General features: G+C 38.2%; 2 protein-coding genes and 1 long non-coding RNA gene across 10 annotated transcripts in view; 1 reads left to right on the forward strand and 2 right to left on the reverse strand.

The window, feature by feature from the left end:
* The window catches only part of LOC113666971 (uncharacterized), a 45,107-nt gene that overhangs the window by 14,434 nt on the left and 2,743 nt on the right, over positions 1 to 27,930 (reverse strand). For 4 of the 8 annotated variants that reach the window (XM_089201534.1, XM_089201536.1, XM_089201538.1 and 1 more), the window contains exons 3-20: positions 22,836 to 23,201; positions 22,087 to 22,227; positions 20,877 to 20,957; positions 19,803 to 19,903; positions 19,350 to 19,563; positions 12,550 to 12,885; positions 11,905 to 11,991; positions 11,391 to 11,468; positions 10,912 to 10,997; positions 10,341 to 10,491; positions 9,585 to 9,947; positions 8,702 to 8,851; positions 8,066 to 8,092; positions 7,234 to 7,314; positions 6,641 to 6,738; positions 6,112 to 6,331; positions 5,799 to 5,828; positions 4,796 to 5,080 (exon numbers count right to left, since the gene is read on the reverse strand). In XM_089201534.1, coding sequence (XP_089057660.1) covers positions 4,796 to 5,080; positions 5,799 to 5,828; positions 6,112 to 6,331; positions 6,641 to 6,738; positions 7,234 to 7,314; positions 8,066 to 8,092; positions 8,702 to 8,851; positions 9,585 to 9,947; positions 10,341 to 10,491; positions 10,912 to 10,997; positions 11,391 to 11,468; positions 11,905 to 11,991; positions 12,550 to 12,885; positions 19,350 to 19,563; positions 19,803 to 19,903; positions 20,877 to 20,957; positions 22,087 to 22,227; positions 22,836 to 23,201 — 2,895 coding nt within the window. Of the gene's footprint in view, positions 1 to 4,795; positions 5,081 to 5,798; positions 5,829 to 6,111; positions 6,332 to 6,640; positions 6,739 to 7,233; positions 7,315 to 8,065; positions 8,093 to 8,701; positions 8,852 to 9,584; positions 9,948 to 10,340; positions 10,492 to 10,911; positions 10,998 to 11,390; positions 11,469 to 11,904; positions 11,992 to 12,549; positions 12,886 to 17,584; positions 17,772 to 19,349; positions 19,564 to 19,802; positions 19,904 to 20,876; positions 20,958 to 22,086; positions 22,228 to 22,835; positions 23,202 to 27,930 lie in introns of those variants that run through there. The other 4 variants (XM_089201533.1, XM_089201535.1, XM_089201539.1 and 1 more) reach the window with 3 other exon arrangements.
* On the reverse strand, positions 535 to 3,974 carry LOC113666973 (uncharacterized). Its single transcript, XM_027182766.2, has one exon. It carries the CDS (start codon positions 2,569 to 2,571, stop codon positions 838 to 840), a length of 1,734 nt encoding a protein of 577 aa, XP_027038567.2. The 5' UTR covers positions 2,572 to 3,974; the 3' UTR covers positions 535 to 837.
* Positions 26,276 to 27,893, forward strand: LOC149048474 (uncharacterized). Its single transcript, XR_016185213.1, has 2 exons — positions 26,276 to 26,566; positions 27,526 to 27,893. It is a non-coding gene; the product is annotated as an uncharacterized LOC149048474 (long non-coding RNA).

The following is a 27,930-nucleotide window of genomic DNA, read 5'->3' on the forward strand; positions in this document are numbered from 1 at the left end:
AAAAACTACAAAAACCAATTGAAGTGACCAATATCAACATCACAAGGTGATCACAGCATAAGGCAAACAAATGTAACGAGTGCACTCCAAGCGTGGAAAAGCACCTCATTATGAAGTGACTTTTAGCTCGCATGCAGTATTCTATTGGTTGAGACGACAACGCAATTTTCAAGAGCCAATCATAGAGCTTGTTAAACTAAAACGACGCGAATCCGGATTAAAAAGTATAAATCTGTGTGATTTCTCTCTAATTTTTAATTCAGAACCTTTCTATCCTTAAAAAAATTGAGCCGCGTATTATTCCCATGAGATTACCAGATTTTAGCAGATTGTACGCTACTAAACAACGTAAATATGTACGAAACTACCAGTCAAGTCAATTGCACAGAGCGGAGGTTTTGATATGTAAATTGCACTGACGTACATGAATGAAGCTTGACTAACGCTTCTCAGAGTGATGACAAACACAGCTTTTGTGGGGATGACAGAAAGACACGACACTTTGTAAGCAAAGCCAAGATAGCTTCCAATGTCTCAGACAAGTTATAAGAATTTATTCATAACTCTTTACTATTTTCCGCCACACTGACATTTCATTACAATTATCACATCAAAGCGTTGTAACCTATTACTCTCATAGAAGAAAAGAGCTTTCAAATTGCAGATATGTTTTTGGAAAATATAAATTATGGTATTTGGTTAGCTGTTGAGAGCGTGAAGTTCTCACCCACACACCACAAATCCCTAGTGGTTCTTTTTCAAGCTTTGAAGATGAACTAAACATATCTAATGTATTCAAGGTTTACATAATTGATATCTTCTCATATCAGTGTTACATCAGGTACCGCGATTCCTCCGAAATCCAAACACTTCTTTAAGTGTTTTCTTTACAGCTGCGCGAAACTCACGTATTCTCCAACAAAACAAGATAGGATTTATGCTAGAATTCATGAACATTACAGATGTTGTGAAATTGAACGCGAGGTGCATAGAATAACTACGCCCAATCAATAGGAACGATATAGATGTGCATATAAGGGGTAAATAGCAGAGTAACATGAGAAACCATATAACAAACATGTTATAAAACGACTTCTTGAACTTTCTCATTTGAAATTTTTTCCTTCTATTGACAATATTAATATCACTTTGCTCGTTGACGTCTGTATTGGTCCTACCCTGGCCAACAATGGTGACACATTTGGCAGTCATTTCAAGTGATCTTTCTTGTGTTATCTGTCTAATGGAAGGTGCTTCAGTTATTAACAGACGATTCTGATTTTTTTCAAATCCCTTAAAATTAATTTCGCCCTCTGATGACCTGCTTTCGTTATGCTTCTCTGGGACAACGGAATTTTCTCCTTTCATTTGATTGTTTCGAGTATTATTTCGATCTGCTCGCAAAGTACTCAAAGCCTTCATCTCGATTGGGCATTCGTGGTTCATTTCACTGCTTCTTTTTCCATTCCTTCTCGCTTCATTCACTTCCACTCTTATTAATTTTTCTTTTCCTTCTTCGATTTTCTGTACATCTATTTCCTCTTCTCGTGAATGGCCTAGTGTCCTTTTCCCAAGTTGAGCACTTGTGCTCCCGAATTTTAGATGCATCTCGTCTTGTTCGTGACCTTTATCTTCAGCAATGTTCATTTCACCACCTACTCGTAGACTTTCCAAGTATTCTTTTGAAGAAAAGCATCCATGATTCTCACGGGAGACAAATGATACCTTCGTCTGCAATTTCTTGTTGTCCTTGATATGATTTTCACCGTCAGGTCTTTGATCTTCACCTCTGTCCACCATTTGTACGTTATCGCTTCGCATTTCATTTCGTCTATTTCCATTGACGTCTTTAGTAGCTTCTCTTCGTTTTTCCCTTATCTCCTCTCCTTGAAAGGAGGTACCCGTTGAGTCCATTTCCCCGCCGTCGGTGAACGATGATATTTCGCCAACCTGATGACTAGAAATTTGTCGTTGATGGTAGCGCAAGATTTGGAATATCCTTACGTAAGACAACAATGCGATGAGCAAAGCGAGAGAGTTCGCACACGCCAACACGGTGTTCTGCTCGTCGATGGCCCATTCAAACATGGAAGCGAAAGCCACGCTTAATACAAGCAAAACAGCAATCAATATAATAACTCTCTGCTTGGTTACGATGGAGGTATACTTCAAATGAAGATGAAGGGCCATCAATCGATCCAGAGAAATTGCTGCTGCGGTCCAAAGCGATAGCGACGTCAAAAGAAAAGAGACTAGGTTAAACACATACCCTGCGTAACAGGACATTACAGAGAGTGGATTGAATAAATAAGATATTTTGTATATCACGTAGAGAGGTTCGGCTATAAACCCAACGCACAAATCGGCAACAGCCAAATTGAGCAAGAGAAAATACGATGGCTGGCGAAGAAATTCAGGAGCTCTGCAAATCGAAACCAAGATTAATACGTTCCCTATTACAGATGTTATACTTAGAAATGACATAATAACGCAGTTTGCCAGATATGGGCCGAGCAATTCCCCTTCTTGAGGTACAACTTTGTTGAGGTTTGCGCACTGTCCAGCACCCATTGCCACCAGGCAGTGAAGTTCTTCCTCAAAATCCGCTTGCTGTTGTCAAAATTGCACAAGGATCAGTTTTGAATTCGCCGTTTTTTTCCTTTGAAAGTGTGCCAAGAAATGAACCGCTTCTTTGTTGACGCCGGGCTATATGAATGCAAGATTCAATTTTCATTCAAACTTAGTATCCGGAAGATAATGAAATCGATAGGAGGTCTTCGAACAATGTCGGTTCCCTTTCCTGATGTGTGCAATGCGCCCACTAACAAACAAACATTGTCCATGTGTTTGATACTGAAAAGTGGAAATCTTCGCTCCTATATCCAAAAATCTTCGCGGTGAATCGCGATGGCTTGATTCTGATGAATTCTACCTTTCAAATTGAACTTTGTTTTTGCAAAACTGTTTATTTTGAAGAGCGATCTTCATATCCATCAGTAAAAGAGCTTTTAGGCTTGCTAATGTAAATCTTGAGATTTGTCTCTAAATTAAATATTCAAACCTTCATTTGCGATCCACAATAGATATGAGTAGTTAATTATTCACGAGGAAAAATTGTCAGTTTGCAAGATCGTAGGGCACAATGATTGACTCATATTTAGTTGCACAAAATCCGCAATTCCCATCAAAAATAGATTCTGTAAAACTTAAGTTTCCATGATATCATAGAATCAGAAGAGGTCATAGAAGCTATGCTTACATCTGAAAGATCTACCAATTTTGCTTAGTCCAGTGTCATATGACAGAAACGTCAATCATTGCCAAAAATTGGATAATTAAAACAGCATATAACTGTTTTAGACTTTAGAGGTTCAGCTCTCCCTTAATTCATGATTGTACAGTATGCTTCGTTTTTTAATCCTATAACTAACGCTAAATACACGACTATGATTTTTTTGCAGATTCAGATTTATGAAAAAACGATCCCGCTCCTTCACCTGCAACAGTAACAGAACACCAAACTCCACGGGATTCGCGACAGAGACAAGTGAACAAGAAATATGAATTTTGATTAGTTCAAAAAACAGCTGCAATTGGTTCTCAACAATGTCTTACTCAAATATAACCCTCGGAGATTCACCATCTCAACCTTTTAACTGAATAATTGAATAAGCACGTACTTTGAATCATATGGGTTTAATCAATTACTCTCTTTCTCTGTAGTTTTAATCTCTACTGCAATTGCTGGTATGTTGTGTGCAAATACACAATGAGTAAAAAACCGCTGAGAAAAAAACTATTATCCAAACTACAAACAGTGTTGTTTTCCGGCCTTTTTTGACATGATCCCCTCATAACCTTTCTTGCTAAGTGAAAAATAAAGAGAAGGCTGTCTTCTGTATTAGTTAGAAGCAAGGAGTGAGCAGGGATACACCCTACCCTGAGGTCTATGTTCTATGGAAATTAGTTCTTGTTCACGTGATGACGTAAGTGTCATCTACATTCTTGGACCAACAAGGACTAGTCAAATCTATTTGTTTATAAAGCTTAATCCTTCAGTAGTAGTTAAAAATGAGGAAAGTCTCAATGCGGTTAAAGTATCTTTGAAACCAGATTTTTTTGCACGAAGGAAGTTTCCGACATCGTTTCTCTCGTTTTCTTCATGGTCGCGTGCATCAAAGTGATTTTCAATTTTAAAAAAAAAAGAGAAAACCTTACTTAATTAAAATATCACAAAATTCGAAAACGGGGTAATTCGCTGGTAACCCGGAGGCAAGCTCAAAAACAGTGAACAGTTTTGCCAGCAGTTTTCATAAGTAGCAGTTATTTTTTATCCAGGTATTGTCATACTTTAACTATACGAAATCGAGGGAACTTTTTCATGTGGCAAATCCACTCCACCCAGGTGTATGAGGAACTAATCATCTAAATAAAACCTATCGAGAGAACATGAGATGCATGCAGCTCTCTTAAACTTGCCAATGCTAACTCCCCCTTGATGGACAACTACTCCTTGATTGCCCTTGGGGGCCTTTTCCAACGTAAACATTTTCAAGTTACTTATGAGACCATTGTCTCCTTTTAATGACACTACAGTATCTTACGGTTACTGCCAAAAACGGGCCATTTTGCATGTCACGACACTGGACTGGTTATATCTGGATTGTCATGGAGCCTCCGTAACTGAGATGATATAGAAATAACTTAATAGAGATTCTATAAGAATTACATCCAGTGGGATGCATTCTTCCTGCTGGAAACATACTGAACATATGGTGGTAAATAACTGACTTACCTGTCTTGTATGCACTGAAGGCGTCATCTCCATCGCCACCACAGACAAGTGAAGAATTTGACCAACATCTTTTATTACACTTTTCAATAAGCTTAGACGAGGTTTGGCTGGAGTTCGAGCATTTGCAGCTTCTCTCCTTTACGTAAGCCCATTGGGATTTTCTTTCACGGCAAATCTCGATGCATTTTGATGGTGAAGCTTCATGGGCTTTCATAGTCACTGTTTGGGGATTGGATATATTGCTACCATTCACACATCCTTCGTAGCTTTCGTTGACCTCAATAACTGACGAAAAAGAAGAGAAAAACTTAGCAAAATCTGATAGACTGTAATGAACGAGCTCGTGTTTCTTCATTTGTTTCATCGTAAAATAAAGATGCTGATCAACCCCCCCATAGGAAGGAAGGAGGACACTAAAGCCTGGAGGGAACACATAAGTATGGTACAGGTGGGACTGAGCCGACCAGGCTCTTGAACTATGACCCTGACAGGGGAAAGGGGAGGGAAGGGAGAGAAGGGAGGAGCGGGAAGGAGGGAGAGGGGGGTAGGAGGGAAAGGGGAGGGAAGGGGGAGAAGGGAGGAGCGGGAAGGAGGGAGAGGGGGTAGGAGGGAAAGGGGAGGGAAGGGGGAGAAGGGAGGAGCGGGAAGGAGGGAGAGGGGGGTAGGAGGGAAAGGGGAAGCGATGATACATTCGTTCTTAAAAAAAGTTTCAAATCATCATCGTAAGAAAGTTGTTTCAAAAGCCGATTAAGTTCCCGTAATTTCTTTGCGACCGAGGGGGAAAAAATAAAAGTGTGCTGTGAGTAAAATTTCATCTTAGGGGATCCAGTTCTAAGCAATAAACAACCGAAAACATTTCTTGGTTCCAGCTCCACAACACCACTCGTTCTACCAACAGCCGTCAAAGTAAAGAAAAAGTTTATTCGTTTTGTCACGAGCGTGGGACAAAGAAAAAGCGTTTGTACAATATCTTTATTTATAGTTTCCACGAGAATATAATTACCTTTCGCTGGATATCCGTACTTCTTGAAGCCTGTAAAGGATTAAAAGAATTTAATGATTCATACTGTACTTATCACAACGGCGCTTTAATATTTCCATTGAACATCTAACGTCCTTTACTCCTGCAATTTAAACTCTATTCACCAAAATTGCAATTAGTTATATCTACAGAACAATCGGCTGAAAGGCTGAAAGTGAAAAATCAATCCTTGCCGTTTGCCGTTTGCCGTTCGCCGTACGCATGGAACATGGAAATCTGAGGCTACCCATTGAACGTAATTAATGGCAGTTAAAACTTAAAACTGATGACATACCGTTGATAACCACTAGGCCGTTATCTCCACTAATGGAACCATTTCCCCCCGCAGTGTTTTCATTCGGAGATAGTATTTCAGTTCCAACTGGTCTGCCTTTGCTGATGATTGCAATTACCCCTCCTCCACCTCCCCCACGGCGGATAGAATTGTCACCACCTTTTGCATGAGCATTTGCTCCCGTGGCTTCTAGCCTCGCATTGTCACCGAGGATCACATGCTTTGAGGTAAAGAAACGGAAAATATGAATTCTGTCAGGTCCGAGTCAATTGTTTTTCAATGTGAATCAACAAATATTATCAAGAATTACAATTCATAACAATTACGGAGGTAAATCATGTTTAATTTTGATAAATTTTCATGGAATGATACCTGTATACACGTCAACCCTTGACAAACAAAGAGGAGACGCCCATTTCATTAAGCAAATTCTTGAAATAAAACCCCGCCCACGTCAATTTCTGTGTTTGTCTCAGTCAAACATAATTAGTCTTTGTGCGTCAATTATATTTTCTACTTATTCATTCACCTTTTCAGATCTAAGAATAATTGTTCCCCCGCTGCTTCCACCCATACTAGCCATTGATTCAAGTGTAATTGTCTCACCATTAGCGCTGATTACAGCATCTGAAACACAAAGAAAACAATCGTTACCTAATTATCTAACAACTTTTTTTTAGCGATGTACAATTGCAATGCACGTTATAGCACTGCAGCCACCTGCAACCCTCAACAAATAATATGAAATGTTCATGACTGAGAACAATTTTGGCGCAGTTGCCAATTTTAAGAGAGAAATCGTCTCAGGAGCGCGAGAATGTGCCAATGCGGGTTCGCCTGGGGCGAAAGGGGAAATGAGGGGTATAAACAATTTTGGCTTAGTTTGCGTCAACAGCGGTTCAACATAAAAATTCTATGGTGAATCCTTAACTAATAGGTAAAGGTAATCCATCCCATGTTACTTTTCGATTCAAGATGGTGAATGCTTTGGTTTTGCTTCACTTCGCTTTGTTTGATCAAGAAACTGACTCGCCCCAATCTCTCAACCAATCAGAGGATTGGTCTTCCAGGACTAAATTTCGAGATACGATCGTGGTCTGCCTCTACATATAAGATATTTACCGATTGTTAAGTTCTTTTCTGAGAAAATTTCAATCGCTCCGCCACCACAACCTATCACCAGACCGGGATCGGAAGTGGTACCTGTAAGAGATGGTTGAAGTTAAACTGGGAGACACAAATTGTGAAAGCTCCCATGCTTGACACACAAGGGTCCCTAATGTGTCATGAAGCACGTGTTTGGAACGCCGAGCGACAGGAAAAACACGTTTGAAACTCAAGTTAAACATTAAGCGCAGGAAAATTTCTGGATACCTTAACCTTTAACTCCCAAGATCTCATCAGCAATTCTCCTTACTGTCTGCCAAATGATTCTCATTATGTTAGCTTGAATAATTTGGTATCAGATCAATTAGTAATCCCAAAGTTTATATTTTTCTTTATTCTCATCTCTTATCTGCATGATATGGTATAGATATAGTAAGGAGAAATTCTGTCTTGGTCACTCATAGGAGTTAAAGGGTTATATTTATCTCCGTTCAGGCTTTTACTGGCCAAAATTACTTCGGTCAATTTCGATGAACACCCTCTGAATACACAACTACAAGTCGCTTCTTTTTCTGCACACCAAGGTTAGCTCAAATGGGATATAAAGCCTTTGTTGCATGACGACCTATCCTCTCCTTTCCCATCCGCACTTACGAAATATATCGCATTGAAATGAAACTTGCAAAGTTAACTTCATTGAATTCCCATAGGAATTCCACTATACCCCATCTCTGGATGTTTTTTTTTTTCCGTTGGAGTGTGTGTGTGTTTGTGTATGCATTGGAAGGACGAATTGAGCAGTAGTTTGTCTACGCGATACAAGTGTTTGTCTGTGATGGTCACTTACAATTATTTGACGAGCAATTCGACGTTCCTGTAGTTAACAAAGTTTGAGTTAGCAAAATAAGCCGCGATCTCTGAAACGCATGCTCACTAGACAACAGGAAAGACCCCACAAACAATCAGCTAACTGTCTGACATTCAGGCTGACCTTCTAGGTTGAATGATTGCAATTGACCAGGCAGCCGATTGAGTGATTTATTTAAAGATTAGCACTGAATCAATGGATTAAAGAAAAAACAACCAAACGGACGAAATAAAATAACAAAGTGCATTATGAAAAGAGTCATCAACCACATCAACAATTCTATAAACGACTAGCTGACATGACGAACTTGCCACTGACGTAGACACTAACTGACTACATTAATAGTCTCCCTTATTTAAACCACTGCTGATCCAATATAATGACCAGGAGGCAAACTGAATGACTGAAAGATTGAGTAACTAACTGTTAACGTCTAAGAAGCAAACTGGTATTAAAAAAACAATCACAACAAGAACAGAAAATTCTTGGCTAGCGTGATTGCTCTCCGCCGTTCATTTTTAGCACCATTGAACTGCTTGGGTGTGCTTACTAATCCCAGCATCACTATATGATCGCTGCTGAAAATGCAATTAAGAAATATCATATAGCTATTACCTGTGCTTCCACCAATAAGATGTATTTCAGGCTGTATTCCATATGTTTTACCATAAATGATATTGTTATCTTCAAACAGCAAGCCACCCTTTCCACCATGCCCGGCGCCTGCGTTCTTGCCAGGCTGTCCTCGGCCGGGGCCTTTCCCATCTGTTCAAGGCGAAACAAAAGTGATATTTACGTTCATTAGGAGTAGATTATATAAAAATGGTAAGAACAGGATAAAAGCAATCACATAATAATAAATTTTCTCATAAGGAGATTTAAAAACTTCGGACTACCCTGTTGAGCTAAAACAATAAAAGATCCGAAAGTTGACGAGCAGGTGGAGATAGATAAGTTTGAAAAAAAAAGGCTACCAAGAAACGGGTCAAATGCGCTTGTCTGACAAGTAGCGAAAAGGGAGAGGAGCACTGATTAGGCATGAAAAAGTACAGGGATGGCTTCCTATGCACCTCTCAGAGTTCTTACTCGGGCTTTTTCGGAAAAGAAAGGACTCCAAAGATTCATATTAACCCCTCTACTCTCAGGAGTGATTAGATGTCTTCTTACAATATCAACTTGATGAGTCATGAGAGTTATGAAAATCTGGTGATTTGTCGCCGATGTAATAGCCGCATATACATGTAAAGTATACTTGTAAATTAAATCTAATTATACATGAACACCAGATTCCAAAACTTCCAGTACTTTCAAGGACCTCTATTCCTTTTCTGGAACTTTCACGTCGTGGATCATTCAAGTATAAAGTTCGACTTTCCAGTTCTCCAGGACCCCTGAAAACCTAGCTTCATGCACAAGGATCGTTAACTTTTTTCTTTTTTTGAGTCGACAAGTTAATGGCATCACTTTTCCAACAGGAACATGAAAAGAAAGAAGTTACCTGTTCTGTTCCTGCTTGTGACGCAGTATCCACCGACTCGTTTGGCCAAAGTTGCTATGGACTCTTTCAAATTTATGTCCACTCCTATGTAGATGCCCTCCTTGCTTTTCACCAGAAATGAGTGTAACCCGAACACGCTAACCTTCGTGGAGCCATTGATCAGAATCGGTGTCTGGAACTCGAATATGGAAACATGATATTGATGACCAGAGTTTAAATTCCGTGGTTTGATTTCGCCATAGTACGAATATGCCATGGAACCGTTCATTGTTGCCAACTTGTGCATCCACCTTGCGTTAGTGGTGTCAATTTCCAAATATCCATCCTGAATGTACTGTGCTTGATTCGTAGCTTTCGTGGAAACTGAAGCAGAGAAACATATGGATTAGTTATTGCGTTCTCCTTTTACTTACATCATGACCGAGAATTGAAGTAGCAACGTGATAGCAAGTGGGAATTTAATGGATTCAATTTTTGATCTATGAATGAAATTTAAATGCAGAAATGATCCTCTTAGGTGAGCTCCAATCTTAGCACTTGCAGAGAAGGGTACGAACGACGCAGAAAAATTCGCCTCGCTCCCCACTAGCTCAGTTGGTGGTAGCGCCCAACGCACTCAACGTTCGCAACGAGTATCTGGGGGCACGGGTCCGAATCCAGTCAAAACTTGAATTTGATCAGGCCTCTTATCTGCAATTGCTAAGATTGCAGTTCCCCTGCGGTGAATATTTCTGCTCTTAGTTTTTTTATACTCACCAAGGATGTTAACAAGACCAAATGTCTTGCCTTTTACGTTAAATTTGGATTCGCACAATCCATCCACATCAACATCACTCCTCAGCTGAACCACACCTCCACCTGCACCTGAGCCGCGAGCTGTCAGCAGAGCTTTTCTTTTCAGATGGATCTGGTCATAAAAGAGAAGTTTGTATGCCAAACTGCACTTTCTCTCCATTGAACGTAATGATTTAGACGCATTCTATAAATATTAATACGTGTTCTACGTATAAATAACTTTTCTTTTGAGAATTTTTCGATTGAGTGTCGTAAGACCAGCACTGAGGTAATCACAACAGCCAATCGGAAAAAAAGGAAAATATCTTTAATAGTCAATGGGAAGTCAAAGTAAATACAACCAAACTACCTAAATTACGGCAAAATGCGGGCGACCAAGGCGTGATTGGTCTTAGTTTTTCACTTGATTAAATGACAAAGTGACGCGAATCTTTCAGACCAATCACAGAACGAAGTAAAAGAAAACCGAGGCAATTCCGGATAACTTTCGACTCTCAATTGAAAAATTCTCTATTATGATTAATCCTCGAACCTCCTTGGCGTGTAAACGAATAGTTCCACCCATGGCGCCGGCGTTACCACTGTTATTAGAGAAACCATTCGCAGAAATGGTTTCATCTGCAGAGAGAAAAAGTCAAACTCATTCATTCATTCTTTAGTATATTCTTCCTTTCTTGCTTCCCCTCTTCTTCATTATTTTTCATTCTCCACTCTTCGTTCCTATTACCATTCCTTTCTTCATTCATTCAATCATTTATTTATTCAGTCTTATATGTATACATTCTTGGCTTCGTAAATTTCTCACTGAAGGTATCCAAGAACCTTTACTCTGTTACCCAAAACTTAGTTCGAGCATGTACATTAATAAGTGTTGGTTTGCCTTCAATTTTGGCAGCATGCAGCAGGCTTAACTATACATATTTATTGCTTTTTTCTCTTATTGTACTTCCTTACCCTTCAACGCAGTAAAGGCCCTGAGAGAGATCAAACGGTTTTTCAAAATGTTCATACCTATGACAATTGCTCCAGACTCTGCTCTCAGCTCCAAAGCCCCTCCTCCGACAGCCTTAAATCCTTCTCCACTGTTGACTGTGAATTAATAAAAAAGACCCTTTAGACAGTATTTAGCAAAACAAAACAATTACAAGAGTTGTATATGAATGATATGGGAAAAATTGCATCGAGCTCCGTTTCGTTGTCTGTGGGGTCACTATCATAGGTAAACACTCAATTTGGTTGCAGGGATTTGTCGTGTGAAAGGCTCACAATTAGTTGAGTATCGTCATCATTATGGATCCATAATGATTACAATAATATAATTAATGAAATGATATTGATATGGAATAGTATAATAATACTAATGGAATTAATATTAGTACTATTACTGGTGTCATTATTACTATCAATATGATCATTAACATCGTCGGAATTCATTTTTGTCATAGTTATCATTAGCGAGAAATTCCCATTTACTCTCTACACTTCATCAAAATTGCATTTTCAAACAGAATTTGATTTCACTTACCTTCCCACGAACACACACTTCCGCCTAACAAGGAATCAAAATCTCGACCATACAATTCATCCGAACTACAGTTAAGACCAGCAGGACCTTTGTGGGCGAAACGAAGCAAAACTCGTCGAAATTATTGACTCTTAACAAAACACAACTTAGAGATATTTTTCTTGAAAGATGAACACCAATAATCAAACATATAAAGGCACCTCGAAAGTAGGAAAAAGTAAGTGTCGCAATATTGAAGGTACCAGGAATTTTATGTTGAGATTTTTGTCCCCTTAAAATTAGTCTGAGATGGTACCGGAAATTAAAAGCGCTAAGAGAGTAGTTTTCATTTTTCGTAGGTTGTCTCTTCAACGTTTCATATCTCAACTGGTTTTGATCGGCCCGAGTATACCTAACAGAGCAAAGGTGGAAGTAATCAGAAGAGCCATTAATAGGAAAGGAAAATGTCACAAATACATTGTGTAAAGCGCGAAAAAGTCGTGCGCGACCAAGCCGCGAGTAGTTTATAGTTTTCAATCTGATTGGTTGAGAAGATGGTGCGAGTTTTCTGGACCAATCAAATGGCTAGGTAAAGCAAAACCAAAACAGTTGAAAATTGCATTTATAGGAGTCAAATAAGATGATATCATCGTCGTAGTAACGCACCTGCGGCTTCGTCATCATGGGACACTTTTACGTATCCTCCAATGCTTGTCTCAGAGAGGCTTTCATCCGAATGTTCCGTGGCGTCGATATCTATCTGGGAAAATATCTCAATGCTTCCATGCATACTGATCAAAGATAAAGCTCTCTTTCCATTGATTTTTACCCTCACTTGTCTTCCTATACGAATTGATGAACTGAATTCGATTTTGCAGACGTTGTAAGCCATTTTCTCGAAAGTCCTTTGCTCGATTTCGCCAGCGTATTCGTGATTATTAGTCCAGGACATTTTACAACTTGTTGTGTTGATATTTAAATCCATTTGGCGGTCGAAGTACACTGCAAAAAGTTATTCAGATACTGTTTAGTTTATTAATAACTTTAATAAGACCGCTTGCTCGAGCGGCTTTCAGTATAGTTAATATTGAATAGAATAGGGCTTACACCGATAATAAATTGTTCCACTTCACGTCTCAAGAACATGTCAAAATGTCAAGGCTGGAAGCTTTTCTCAAAGGGACTCTCAGGTAAATAAGAAGAATTTCAGAAGTCCAATAAGTTTTAACCATTAGACGTTGCTACTGTTGTCATTTCCAAATGCCGAAGACATATCATGGTGTGGTATGCCCAAAAGAAGGCGTCAGTTTAAACATTTGCTTTTTTTAGCTTCATCTTGAGTATGATAGGAAGCTAACATTCGAGTGAAAATCTTGCAGTTACAACGAAAACTTAAAAATGCCAGACAAAAAGGGAGATGTATTTTTTTTGGATTGAAAAAAACCGACGGCCACTGCCCACATTATATGTAATGTTAAGACGTTACAAACTTTCTTTGCAGAACTGTCACCTAAGATAGCTTTCGAATTCGGGAATGATCAGTTAAAAATCTCTTATTAAAATTCACAAGTTAATGAAATCTTTTGCGTTCGCCACGTGCACTCAGCAATAGTTTTTTTTTTCATATTTGAAATCTTTTTCTGTATCAGATCAATAACAACCTTTCTTCGCTGTTTCATGTGGTATTTATTTACTCGTTCATCTCGCGCGATTATGCACTCATCAAGGTCATTCTCTAAATATATAACACTATCCCCTTGAGTTAAGTGCACCCGAAAATCCATGAAAGATGCGCTTTGATGCGCAAGCGATCAAATGCAACGAATGCAGATTGGAGGTCAAAGGAAGTGGACGGGAAAGGATATGGAAAGTATCTTGTTTGTTCGTTTGCTTGTTTTCTTTGTTTTTTTTTTGTTTTTTTTTCTTAAGGCATATTCTATCAAATTATTGATAACCATGATAACTAATGAATGTTTTAAAGAAGAGTTAGCACGATTTAGATTTTTTGTTACGGTCGTTGAGATACAACGAATGAACACACTTTTTTCGTAGGTAACAATTTACCATGAAGAGAGCTTTTACACTTCCCACACGCTTAAAAATAAAAAATCGGTTAAATATCTATATTTCAACGCTACATATGTAGCATTGGATTGCATTAAAAACTATCGATCATTGAGTTTGATAGCGATTTCTCACTCAGAAGATTTTGCATCAGACATATCGTTGTATAGTGTATAGTATTCAGCACTAACTTATCATTAGAAGAATGAACAAAATCCCTCCTTACTACTCTCCGGTGATAATAGACACAATCAACTCTACCAGATATCAGGAGAACTCCACTTTGATATTTTCCAGTTATTTACCCTATGGGTGAACTCTTCTCCTATTAATTGATAAAAACCATTCTCCGCTAGTCTTATCGGTCAAAACACTCTTGCATTGCACTCAACCCTTCAATTAAAATGGACAACATTAATCAATTTTCGAACCAGGCTCAGCATTTTATAAGTGTTCTTTGTTCACCTCTCTTGAGCAAGGTCGCCTGTTCGTAATTTTGAAATCGCGTTTTTTCATTCCAGAAGTTTCTGATGTTCATGCTGCCATTAAAGCCAGTAATCTTTAGTTCGTTGGCAACAAAACTAAAGCAAGCTGTATATTTCAGATTCTGAAATGCAGAATGGTTCAAGAAAGTATGTGTCAATAGGTGATATACGATGGATAAATAGAGCAATGCAATCTTGCGTCGCTGTCATTGCGTAGTTGAGTTAAAAAAAAATCTCAAAGCCTCGTTGTGAAGAATACCTGGACCTTAGAAAAAAAGGAAGCTCAGCGGTTAGAAAGTGTTTGGAGAGACTAAACGGCAAGGATAAACGCAGACGCTTGCAGTAGAAAGAAAGAAAAATTCAAAAACTGCACGAAAGGCAGCCGAGTGCAGTGTAAAGAATTCAAAGTTCATTTCAAAACCATTACGGTTTTATTGAAACTATGTGATCTTTGTATAAGTACAGAACACCTTGAAAAGGACATCAAATGGACAACAAAAAATTACTAGGTGAAATATGTCAGAGGCTCATGGCAATTGTACATTCGAGGTCATTAACCTACTTTATTCAACCAATGAGATTAAAGCAATAAATACAGGAAAAGAAGGTCGAATGATGATGAAATTGATTAACTCTTGGACTTGGTGGGATTGGCCAATTTCTCCCTTTCCTCTCCTCTCATCCCTCTTTTCTGTTTTCTGCTCGGCTTTTATCAGCCTTTTAACAAGGATTTTGGTTTTGTAATTCGAGTTCCCAAAACGATTCACGATTTCGTAATCTTCCTCTTCCTATAAACTTACTGAAGAGGCACGTATATAAGCCTATTCTCTGAACTGTCTTCATAAAAATAGGTGTGAAATACAGATAACAAAATTGAATTTGCTTCTACTTCTGAAGCTCTTGAATGTGTCGCTTTTTATCAAACTTATATGTAATGCTCTCAGTACCGATTATCGGGGTACGAGATATAACAGCTCGCATGCAAATCGCGGTATCAAATTCAAAACAGCTTATCTGCAACCATGCAAACTTATTTTTACCAAACAAATTCGTCAGACAATTTTTTTTTATCCTTGATAGAATCGAAAAGAACCATTTCAAACTCGGTCACAAGCAAAAAAATCAAAACAGTCGTAAGCATGTCTGTCGACAGAAAACAAATATTTACCCATTTTTTCCTTGACCTTGAATCTTAGGAGAAGATGATCAAGAAAAGCCCGAAAAAAGGAACTGGTGACAAGATCCTAAGGGAGAAGTGAAGGAAGAGGAACCAAGCCCCAAATATTGTTTCAATGATTCATAATCACGAGTTTTCTTGGCATTTCATTGAAAATTTATTATTATTATTTTAGAGTGTAATAGAGAAAGATGATACAAGTCTTAGAGCAAAAATCTGCAAATTAATCCGTGTGCACTTTAGAAGTTGAAGAGGCCTTGAGTATATGTGAAGAAGTTATAAAGATACCGCTGGCTGTACCACAAGGAATTGTTATGTTTTTATTCTCTGTTGCACACTTCAAACTTTCAACACTCATCACAACTCGTTAATGTGTCTTAACTACAAATTATTGGTGAATTTTTACGTGACTGTGACGTAAACTGTTTGTTTTACACAGATGATTGGATGAAGAGTGGACTAGGAACTGACCAGCGGAGAGCTTTGTTTGTTCGATTTCACGATTATTCGCGTGGACTCGGCTCGTTCCATTTTCACAATTTTAGCAGGCTGAAACCACGCTAAGTCAAAACTAAATAATTATTTCTGCGGTAAAGCATTAGAAACTATAGAGATCGGTTATCATATCGTAACCGAAATTTCCATTGACCTTTTAGAATAAATTTATTAAGTCACACTTGAGCAGCATGTATATTTTACCTTAATAAGGGTTAACCTGAAATAAGAACAGTGAAAACTCCGCTAAAATATCGAACCCATAAGCTAATTTCATGTGAGGATTTGACTTGCAGCTAACCACAATCTCAATCTTACCATGACATCTTTTGACGCAGACAAAGACGTAGTATGCTCGGACGAAAATAGCAATTATCTATTACTCACAGCTCGCAAGCAAATGACCTTGTCTGCACATGCAAGTAAAAAGCAAAGATTTGGGTCCGAATAGTCATGTTGCAATAACGAGTCGATTTTACGAGAAAGTTGTGTTTATTTGAGCACGAAAATTGAGTTGATACAGCAATTTTGGTTAACTGTCGCAATGTTCAATTACTCAGTTGTGACTCTGGATTTAATTTGCGCCAAAATAATCAGTATTTTGTTCCCGTTATCCGAGGAAATCAAGCAACAGACCAACAAAAATTTTATCCTTGGAAAAAGATCAACTATATATTATAAATCATACCTGGAAAATGGATACACCAAACTTGACTTTATTTCAATTAAATAATCCAATTAGTTTTTTTTTTTATTATTTTCACTCTGACTCAGAAAATTGATATGTTTCGCAACGATAAATGATTGAAATAATCTACACTTAACAGGCTAAGTGACAAATTAATAAGTTGAACTCGCCAAATATAATGCGACTGTTACCAGGTTATTATTAGGAACAAATAAAATTTGTCTTTGCATCGACTTGTCTCGCATCCATTTAAAGAAGTTTATTATCATTAATGTAATCATCAAAGGCCGTGTCAAGTGTTTCTTAAACTGCCGCGTTGCATAATTCCTAAAATTCTCAACAGTAAAAACACAGAATAGTAACGAAAGAGGAAAGGAGAAGTTAAATTCACATGTTGCGGATTCGAGGATCGTGTAAAAAGTGTTTTGGATGGAAGATTCGAGGAAAATTTATCGGTGGGTGTCCACCTGAAGACTTATCTAATAGAAATACACACCTATCTTAAACGATTCAGATCGTTTGCGTCCCGCAGGGACCTATCGAAATTGAGAATTTCTTCTTGAAATCGCCGGACCCATTGCAAAGCGGCGAAATCTTTCGAAAAGTGACTTTAAAAATCAAATCTCTATGGCACGATCTTACTGGATTTCCTTTTGGTTTATAACTAAAACCGCTTATCTGAGCAGATGAGGCGAATCGCTTGCCCATCGCCGCATGTTTGTTCGATAGTCTCACTGTAGGGCATGAAGCAGTAGTAACCATACATCAGAACAAACTTAATAGAATACTTACTATACATTGGATCCTCCCCAACACATCCGCTAATAAAACAACTTACAAGAAGCAGAGTGAAGGTAACGTGAGGAAATCCATCATGACACATGTTTCATACGCGGAATTCTATACACTCAATAATCGTCGTGAGTGAATGTGTCCCGCTGCCCGTAAGTTAGGAAGACAAAAATTCTGGTTATACCTAACCTCTCATTGTCTGAGAGGTCGATGACATTGTCTTTTCGTTAACGGGGTGTAAATAGTATATTTGTTGTGTATCCTCTATCGCATTCTTTTGGTCGTTTGAGCATATGCGCTAATTTGTCAATGCCTGAGGGTAGGTAATGTCACCAGACAAATTCGAATGGCAGGAAGAGAAAATTCTTTATGTTCCTCCTGCTAAATGCAAGGAACAAGCGATTCTGTACGAAGATGAGGGGATAATCCTTTTAATAACTCACCTGAAGCATCGCGGGTGATTAATGATAGCCTCTTACCTTAATCTCATGGAGAATGTATTGACGCGATGAGAAAAACCGAAACAACCTTTGGATCGCCCGGGGTGAATTTGAGGTTACCCACTGTGAAGAGGTCTTTATGAAAGCCGCAAGCTTCCTCGTTTTTTGTATCCGTCAAAGTTCGAGAAGCTCTGGGTATGATTACTTAACCTACAGATTACTGTTTTTGATCGGTTTACGCCAGTAAATTAATTGAAAACGCAATCGGTTAACCCTTCAATAATCCCATCGCATGGCATCTAAGGTTTTTCATACAGTTCCATCATCTCAATGTATTTTAGTGGCGTATCAGGCCCTCTTTCGATTTGCAATAAAAAAAGAAAAAAAAAATCTATTTTTGTATCTTTAACTTTCTTTCTCCTAAGATACAACTGGAAAAAAAAAACCATGAGAAAACGCGGCTGCTTTTGAATTGAGTTCTTAATTGAAACCGCTTGAAAACAAAAGCAATTGAATCTTAAAGCCTTAAAAGCCCCGACAGTCAGTATACAGGTCACGAAAGAATTTTCTGTCCTCTCGATGAATAAACTTATTCTACAAGTACGGATGTGTCCCGGAAACAGAGCTTTAAGTATACGTGTGGGTTTTCTTTTGACTGGTTTCCACGTGCTCTTCGGTGACTAGTCGACGTAAGAACAAACCCTCCCTCCCCACCCTTATGCATATTCTTTCCATGTCGTTATTTTTTCTTTCCTGATGAAATATGAAATGGACCTCTAATTCAAACCTCTTTCAGGTGCTTTTCACGTTTGTGCAAATCAAACAGGATCAAGCTAATACACTAGATTCCCAATAGAGTTCTTATTCTCTGATCCGTTTTGGGCCATTTTCTGATAATTGCCGTTTACAGAGACCCAAAATTGGATGTGGTATCGATTCATCTCTCACCAAATCAATAAAGCAACACGTGAAGCGTGGGGCTCGCGTTTTGCACTTTAATTACGGGAGAGTCTAAAGATATCTCATTTAATTAATTCAATACGATGGTAATTTAATTGGCATTTCCAATGCGTTTATTTTCAAAATCACAACTTCTTAAAATCACCGACAAATATTACGGGAAAGCATTTGTAAAACATTAAGTAAAACAATCCATGTTCTTATTCCAAGAATGCGGTTATACCGTAATTGCTTTGAATTAATGCTGCATTCTTCTGATTGGTGGTTATAAGTTGTTTTGTCTTCATCATAGGCGTGTTTTGAGGGGGCGTTTGTTCTAGTAATTACTGTGCCTAACTACTTGGGTTCTTATAAAGAATACTCACAAGCTACTTGTTCTTGTCCTGCCTCGCCATTTTGCAATCCTCGTCCACCATTAGTCCTTTTCAGACTATTTGCTTCATAGTTTTTAATATCGGTTTGCGAAAAGACTTGAATAACTCCACCTCCACCACCACCTCCACAGTAATTCGAATGGTTAGAGCTAAAACCGCTGTCCCCACCAACTGCAGATAAACTTCCGCTTTTTCCTATCACCACCTTAAGAGAAATAAAGAGCCGTTAATGAATTTGTTTCATTTTAGGCTTTTTGTCTTAGGTCAATAATCATTATAGTCCACTAACGAAAATATTTTTGCATCTTAGATCAAAGAGAAAAAAAACCCTTTTAAGAAACCATGTTGCATGTATCATATTCCGTATGATGCATTTGTCCTTCTGGCAAACACACGGTTCACGTACGTTTATCAGTTATTGTTGTTCCCTTTTTTTGCATTTACCCTATTTCCTTGTAGTCGTATCAATCCTCCTGAACTGCCCCCTGCACAGTGATCATCACTTGTGTTGCCAGTCGAGTAACCATCAGCCTTAATTGCAGCATCTGGAAAAAGAGAGTCCCGTTAACACATATATTAAATGAAGTCGTAAAAAAAGAAACTTTTCAGTGAGAGTCGTCTACGCCAGTAAAGGAGCTGGGGTCATTTTGCGCGTCAAAGAGAATCACCTCTAAAAAAAAAAAAAATGGAAACCTTAAATTAATTGCCTGAAACCAGAAACCAGACAGGTAGGAAAACATTAAAAAAATGGGGATAGTGGAGAATAGAAAGGATTAACTCGGATTAAAAATGGCAAAGTTGAACAATTTTGTAATTGTTAATTTCTTCGATAACACCAAACCCCTCACTTAGCCTCTTTAATTACAAAATTTGTCAAAGCTTGAGAATAGCATGACCACTTAAGTGAGACACGCAAACAAACCTCAGAACTTGTTTAGATATGTTCCTAAAATTCTCAGACTTAACAGTAGGCTTTTGTTGAGTAGATGACATAATTTTTCCAGAGCCTCTCAAACACTTAACACAAATGGCCCACACTGAGCTTTCATCGGGGGATTAAACGGGAAAACGCTTGTATTCAAAACCGACGATAGCTGATGAGGAATATGACCAGAACAGTTCAAAATCCAAAATAGCGCTTTTACTATTCAGTCAGAGTCACTCTCGGGTGAAATGATGGGAGAGAAATTTACATAAGTTTTAAGCACCACCCAAGTTAGGCACTACCCTTGCCGATGTAAATCCAAGTATGGGTCCTCTTGTCACATTACAAATTCTAAGTAGGCTAATGATAGCTCGCCTGTTTAAAATATATTTTGAGGCGCTCTTTTCGGAATGATGAAAGGTTTCTGCATTGAAGGGTGCAATTGCGTTGCATTTTAATGCGCGACCCTGATCGCCAAAATAAAACGGCGTTTGCTATGGAACTCCAAGATCGATGCCCAGTACCAGGAAAATACTATATATTTGATATATATGTATGTCACATCATAATGTAGAAAAGTGATTGATTCTTACTCAGGGTTAGTGTTCCACCGATTGCCTTCAATTCTATAGCTCCACCGCCAGACCCTGCTTTGCTAGAGAACAAATTCGTTCCTGTATAGAGGAAAGAGGGAGAGGAAACATTTGTAACTTAAATTTGAGGGAAAAGAAAGGAAACCTCGTGAAATATTGAGATTTCGCTGAGTAAAGAAACGTGTACTAATAACGCATAACAATGAAACAGAAAAGCTTTTATCGAACGCGTAGTCTCCAGACAGACTGTTTGGACTGGACTCAACTAAACTAGACTAGATTGAACAAACGAACGTTATCATTAAATTCAATCGAGCTTCTGGTCGATTTTCCCCTCAATTGACCTAAAGTCAATAGTGCCTACACCCATCTCCACTGTTGAGACGAATCTTCAACCGATATTTAACATCCTGAAAGCAAAGATTAACAAAGCTCGCTTCCGTACGGTCTAATTAACCACACCTTTAATTTGTTTTCACAATTACAATTATAGTATAGGATTTTGGTAAACAATAGGTAAGTGCTTTAGATTCAAACTAAGAATGGACACTCTGATCATGAAATTCATTGTCATCTGATTCGTTCGACCTCCCGTTGAAACCTCCTTCCCCTGTCTTGGGCATTTTTCTAGGACCTTAATTCGTACTGTGGAACTCTTTCGGAATCGGGGATTATCCTGGCGAGCAGTATTCACAGAGCGAACACCTAAGATTAAAACCGATTAAGTGTTCCCCACTGTACGGACGAAAGCCCGCCAAAACTTCTGCTAGAGGCCGACGAAAGCCCAAGAAAACTCTGCTGGAGGCTGACAAAACCCCGCGAAAGCTGTGCTGGAGGCTGACGAAAACCCGTGAAAACTCTGTTGAAGGCCGACGAGAGCACGCGAAAACCCTGCTGGAGGCCTTTGCGATTGTTACACCTTTTGCACTTCGGTATAGGCTCCCCCAAAACATTATTTTATCAACCGTATCACGCGTTCTTATTAAGGTTTTGAAATTTTTCTTTCGAAAATTTTAATTGACTGTTTTTTCTAACTCAATAGCACTGAAAATAAAACGATTTTTTTGAAAGTAACCGGCTTAACATGACCCATCTCGCTGAAAGCCTGAGGCTCAGTTTGACAAGGATTCCAAAATGTGTTTCTTATTTTCCATCGCTCGTGGAAATTAAATCAACAACCTTTAATCATTGCCTGGATTAACGATCTCACCTGTGCTGCCGCCTAGTAGGTAAATGGTATCGAAGTAATTCCACCCGTACAGTCTAGTTGTGTTCCTGTCCTGATAAAAACCTCCCCCTCTGCCGCCATGACCACCACCGTGATAGCTAAAGGCTCCACCAGGCCCCGCACCTATCAATAAACCGAAGGAGAGAAAAACTGTAATTAGTACAGAAACACAAAAGGAATGTTGGAATCTACAGTTGCTTGAACAACTGTGCACCAAAGTGATACTGCTGATAACTTTTGATTCATTCAATCAAGAAAGTTTCCTTTGATTCGGGGTATTTAATGGAAAGACAGTAGAGACAGTAATCATATATAAAAAAATTATCATTTATGCATTTTATTTCAATCTATTTAATATCCATTTATCTATTTGTTTATTCATACATTCGTTGATTCATTTGTTTGATTATTTTCTTTTTATTGGCTGTACATGGAGGAGTTTTGAATTAAGTGTCAAAAAATCCAAAATCAAAGTTATCACAATGGAAATTCAAAGTAAAAACAGGCAACCAGTTCGAAGCGCGGGAAAACGTGTGACCGAGGTGGTTGAGATGATGGCGAGAGTTTTCTAAACCAATCACAGAGCGAAGTAAGCAATCCAGGATTAATCTCGATACTCAATTCAAGAATACTGAATCAAAATTACTTAACTAGAATTTCACCAAAATTTTCCTGTCTTTCTCTCCTTATTACATGCACACTTACGATACTTGAATGAAACGTTTACTTACCCAATGTACAGCAAGTTTTATTCATCCGTATAAATCCTCCGAGCCAAAACAGTTGTTTATCGTTTGAGGTAAAACTGACATCTTTACCACTCACATCTAAATCAGTTCCCACCGTAAAATTGCCCTGAACGATCACAGAAAGGGCATTCGTACCACGGATAGATATTTTGTTTTTTTCATGAAAGATATCTTTGGCTTCACTTGAAGTGAAATTAAACGCTGCCACAGAGTAGTTCCAAATTCCGTTGTTAGGACCATGGAAAGTTTTATCTTCAATCTTTCCGCTGGTTACATTACTTATCCCCTTTATCTTTATCTGTGCTGAGGTTGTGTTGATAATGTAAAGATATTCCCCAGCAATGAAACCTGATGTAAAATGTAAAAACACAACTAAACACAACAAAACAAAATCAGTGAAACAACGAAAACCAAAACGATAGGAAAAATAACATGATAAGTTTAATGTCAAAATAAAGTTTGAGCTATTATAGAGGCTCATTGTAGCAAAAAGGAATATAGAAATGCCGTTCCAAACGGCAGTCAGTAGAATGTTATGATGTCTTATTAATTTGAAGAACAACGAAATAAATGGTTTCGGAATAAAAGCTAGTTCCTCTTTCTGATTAATGTTCCTAGTTCTGAGAGAGCTAGAAGATTTGCATTTGGTCGTCTGTGGTAAGATTAAAAAATGAGACCCGTCGAAGGTTTAGCGAGTGCCGCCATTATAGCAAAGTACCCTTTAGTTACAACTTGGAAATTCTTTTTCAGGGCCAATTAATCCGTTCGTCGACCGTATTCCAATAAAAGATACTTAGCATTAATCATTTTATGTAGTGCCAGCCTTACAATTTGATCGGGTTGTTCACACCTTATAGTGGTATTTGGTACGAGAATTCGTGCAAAAATGCAGTATCAACTAATAAGTCTTGCGCCATGTTGTATGGTTCCCTACACTCAATGGTTTCTCTAGTGTAGTTCACGTGTAAATTTTAACACATTCTCTCGTTTCTTCAGTTAAACGAAAGGGCGTACCCAGTCTCCTACTCAGGCGTCCATGCCCTATTGCTGCGAAGCGTTCGTGATGCCAAGTGCATGATACTTCGTCAAGCACCGTGGACCAGGCCAGAGGACGATGCAATAATGAACTTAAGATTGACAGATATACAGAAACCACAAACGTGCATGTTAGGGAATGCAACTTCTTGGTGCACTTTGACTTGAACGAATCAGTCAGAAAGCTTTTTTTTATTATTATTTTAGTGTTTTGTTATAATTTATTTGTTCTTTATTTAAGCTTTCAGAACAAGGGAGAAGAGCGCGTACATTTGGCTGCTGTTGGCGGATTTTGAACATTTTTAGTTTCGCTTTACGATATGTGCATCTACAGATTCAACAATGGCTTCACGAAGTATTATGCAACGACTTTCCTGGACGAAAATTTTAGAAAGTTAAAATTACTTTTGATTATTCTCAGTATGAACAAAGCGTTCACGCTTCCCCTCCCGATCTAAATTTAGAATTTCTGTATTTATGAATGACCGTGACAAAACACAACTTTATCTAAAGAACCAGTTGCCCAATAGATGAATATGGTCACTTAATTCAAAAATTTAATTATTATTAATTGCAAAGCTACATTCTCCAATGGGCGTAGTCTGGAAAGCTCTAATTAAAATTACAAGTGAAAGGGAAAATTGGAAAGCGTACTCCGACATCCGTCAGAAGGAGGTCATCTCGGGTAGATTTCCGATTGCGAAATCCGAGCTCGCCCGATGTTGTCTTCGTGATGAAGGCCCTATTTAGCATATTAGACCCGCAAAACAGAGTAGAAACGAACACGTGCTTCGTTTTCGCTCATGACTTCGTAATAGCCGTAAGATATTTGCTTTTCACGGATGGCCGATTACAACTACAACATAGTAACACCTCCACGAAATCTGTCAAAACTGAAAAAAAACTGATTCCCAGAACTTCCCGTTAATTTTTTATCAAGATAATCGTCGAAGTGAAACATATCTATGTAGTAATTTTTATCTATGTAGAAGTCAGCTAAAAGAATTTTTAAAATGTATTCATGAGAAACTGTTTCTTGTAGATCTTTCCCTAAGTACGCTCTTGCGTTTAGAATTGAAAATCCTCATCTAAATATTGTAAAAAACATTATCGTAGAATATTTTCAATGATGATCATGGCACAACGCAGATAGAGAAAATGTAATAGGTGAGACAAAAGTAATATCGCCTGCTACATTATATTCAAACTTAATCTCCGTCCAATCGAGGTAATGTAAAAAAATTTTTTATCAATTACCATATTAGAAATAACATTATATCGCTTAAACTCTGAACGTAACTGCGTTAAATTTATTTCAGCAGAAATCCAGAGGTTTCCGGTGTTTTAAAATCCTCCTTTTGACAGATTTCGTGAAGATGTCATTACGTTGTAGTTGTGATCGGCCATCCGTGAAAAGGAGGCGTCAAATGTATTTTGTGGAATCTGTCATATAGGTTAGCAACGGAAAAAATGCAAATATCTTAACGCTAATACAAAGTCATGAGCGAAAACGAAGTAATTGTTCCTTTCTACTCTATTTTGCGGCTCTAAAATGCGAAATAGGGCCTTCATGACAACATCGGGCGAGCTCGGATTTCGTCATCAGAAATCTACCCGTGATGACCTCCTTCTGACGGATGTCGGAGTACGCTTTCCGTGTAAATTCGGCTTTTCTATAATACAATTTGTCAAGTCATGACAGGTGTTCGCAAATTATTGACAAAGGTAATGGATTTGTGACAGGAGTATTAGGTATCTGAGCACGTACTGAACGTGCTTCGATTAAACATCTGTAAAACAACGCGAAAAAGTTTAAACTGAGCAGAGGACGGCTATTCGCTTGAACAGCACAACATATCGTTCATTCTGATGTTGCCTAATTCAAAGCAAAAAATTTCGCAAAAAATTCATTTCATTAAAATCACGCATTCAGCTGGCGATATTTCGTATTTTCACTGAGAATGCCAGCAAAATAATAAAAGAATCAAAAGTGAGTGACATGCGATAAAAAACTTAATAAGACCTCACGATAAAATTTTTCGAAAAAAAACATTCGATATATTTTTACTTACTGCATTGAAACCTTATCGCATTCGAAAACAGCTTTAAATACAGGGTTATAATATGGGGAAATTATTGCATTAAGACAAACAATCGAGGGGATATTTACACCAACAAGGGCAGCAGTGACGCTGCCAGCTTAGATTATTGTTGTTTGTTTTCATGCTCTACGTACACTTGAATAACAGTTTGTACTTAAGCAACAACAAATAAGTATTGGCAAGGCTGGTTGGCAAGGCATCGTTTGACAGCGTATGCTGATCACGAAATTATAAACTTCTCAATGTTCTTACTCACGTATAATTACATGACGTCATAAAGTTACTACTACAGAACAAAATTACCCGATAACAGAGCTGCTAAAAATGGTTACTAGAAAACATGGTTTCATTCTGTATCTAGTTACAACTGATGGTTTTAATCCGGTTTAAAAACATCAAAAAGTTACAGAAATTAAAAAATAACCAGTTCCTCCTTCGCGATTCTCTTAAATAAACTGACATACAAATAAGATTTCCCTGATCAGTTCTTCGGTATTCTTCGACAGTGAAGTTCCAAGACGGTGTTTTCAAAGATGTCCGGCAATCCTGCATTTTTGACTTCATCGAGGGCAATAGGTATGTGATCTGTTTCCTTTGTCGGAAATTTTCCCGACAAAATAAGGTGTGCAATGGAACAACCAATTTTATTTTTTTGAATATTGCAGTATTTCGTGTTTAATAGTTTTCGGGAATAAGGTTCCATTTTCTTTTAATTTTCACGTTTACGCTTTTCTTTGATATTTTATTCAACCCTGACCACAGGCAGCCCAAGCTCTAGCCGTGAGATGATCATCCTGCGAAGTAACACTCATGGCGAAATTATGGGAGTTTGAATGTGAATAGTTACGACCACTTTTAGGAATAAAAAAATACAGTCAAATTTTCAATAAAAATACCTCACCTTTCTTTCATAGTGCAATTCTTGCGAGTTATCCATTTCTAGGTTTACCACATAAGCCGAGAAGCCCTAAAAAATGGATAACTCGCTATTATGGGTTCTTTTCAACATAGTAAGCGTTCAGATAATAAGCAATGCACTGTGAAAGTAAGGTGAGGTATTTTTATTGAGAATTTGACTGTATTTTTTTATTCCTTAGAGCGGTCGTAAATATTCGCCGACAAACTCTTAAAATTTCGCCATGACTCCTACTTCGCAAGAAGATCATCTCACTACTGGAGTTTGGGCTACCTGTGCCCTGACTGATCGTCACTTTACAGTGCTCGAAACTGCTCCATAAAGAACTCAAGCTTCGTTGTTTTCCGCCCAAATTCAAATTAGTAGTCGAAAATGTTCCCTTTTACGTATCATAAATTAGTATTGGTGATATTTTTCATTTACACCGGTGAGTTTTCATTTAGTCAGATTGACATGATTTAATGCACGAATGAGTCTACCGACTCGTAATTGTCCCAGGAGACTATGTTCGCTCGTACGCTCCAGATCTAAAACGTGTTTTTAAGCCCACTGCACTGTTTAGACGATGACAGCTCTTGCGCAACAATAAAAGTTTTGAGTCATTATTTTTCATTAACAGATCCCATTGCTCCTCCCATGCCTCGCGCTATCAACACTTTATAGAGACATGGCAGCAAAATTAACGCACAGACAGATACCGGGTGTCAGCATGGACAATGGCTGGATTTATCATTGGACAGCGAGCGAAAAGGCTTGTCACTACGTTTACAGAATTCCCTTGACTTTTCTTCAGAGAACTCAAACTTGCCTTTTTCTCGAGAGTTCCTTGATTTCATACTGTTTTTATCTGCTTTAATTTTCCACTTCAATTTTATTTGCTTAAAAGAGGCTACCTCGTCAAGGCAGCCAATAAAACGTAGCTTCACCGAAAAAAAAGACAACAACCATTTAATTAAAATACCGCATTGGGTGCCAAATTAAAGTGAAGCCACCGGAGGGAAAGAGAAGCAAAAGTTTTCTAAAT

This window comes from Pocillopora damicornis, chromosome 3, assembly GCF_964200805.1.
Source record: "Pocillopora damicornis chromosome 3, jaPocDami1.2, whole genome shotgun sequence".
In the NCBI taxonomy this organism is placed as follows: domain Eukaryota; kingdom Metazoa; phylum Cnidaria; class Anthozoa; order Scleractinia; family Pocilloporidae; genus Pocillopora; species Pocillopora damicornis.

Bases quoted from the DNA above. Each gene is read 5' to 3' on its own strand.
- LOC113666973 (XM_027182766.2), bottom strand. From the start codon at position 2,571: ATGGGTGCTGGACAGTGCGCAAACCTCAACAAAGTTGTACCTCAAGAA.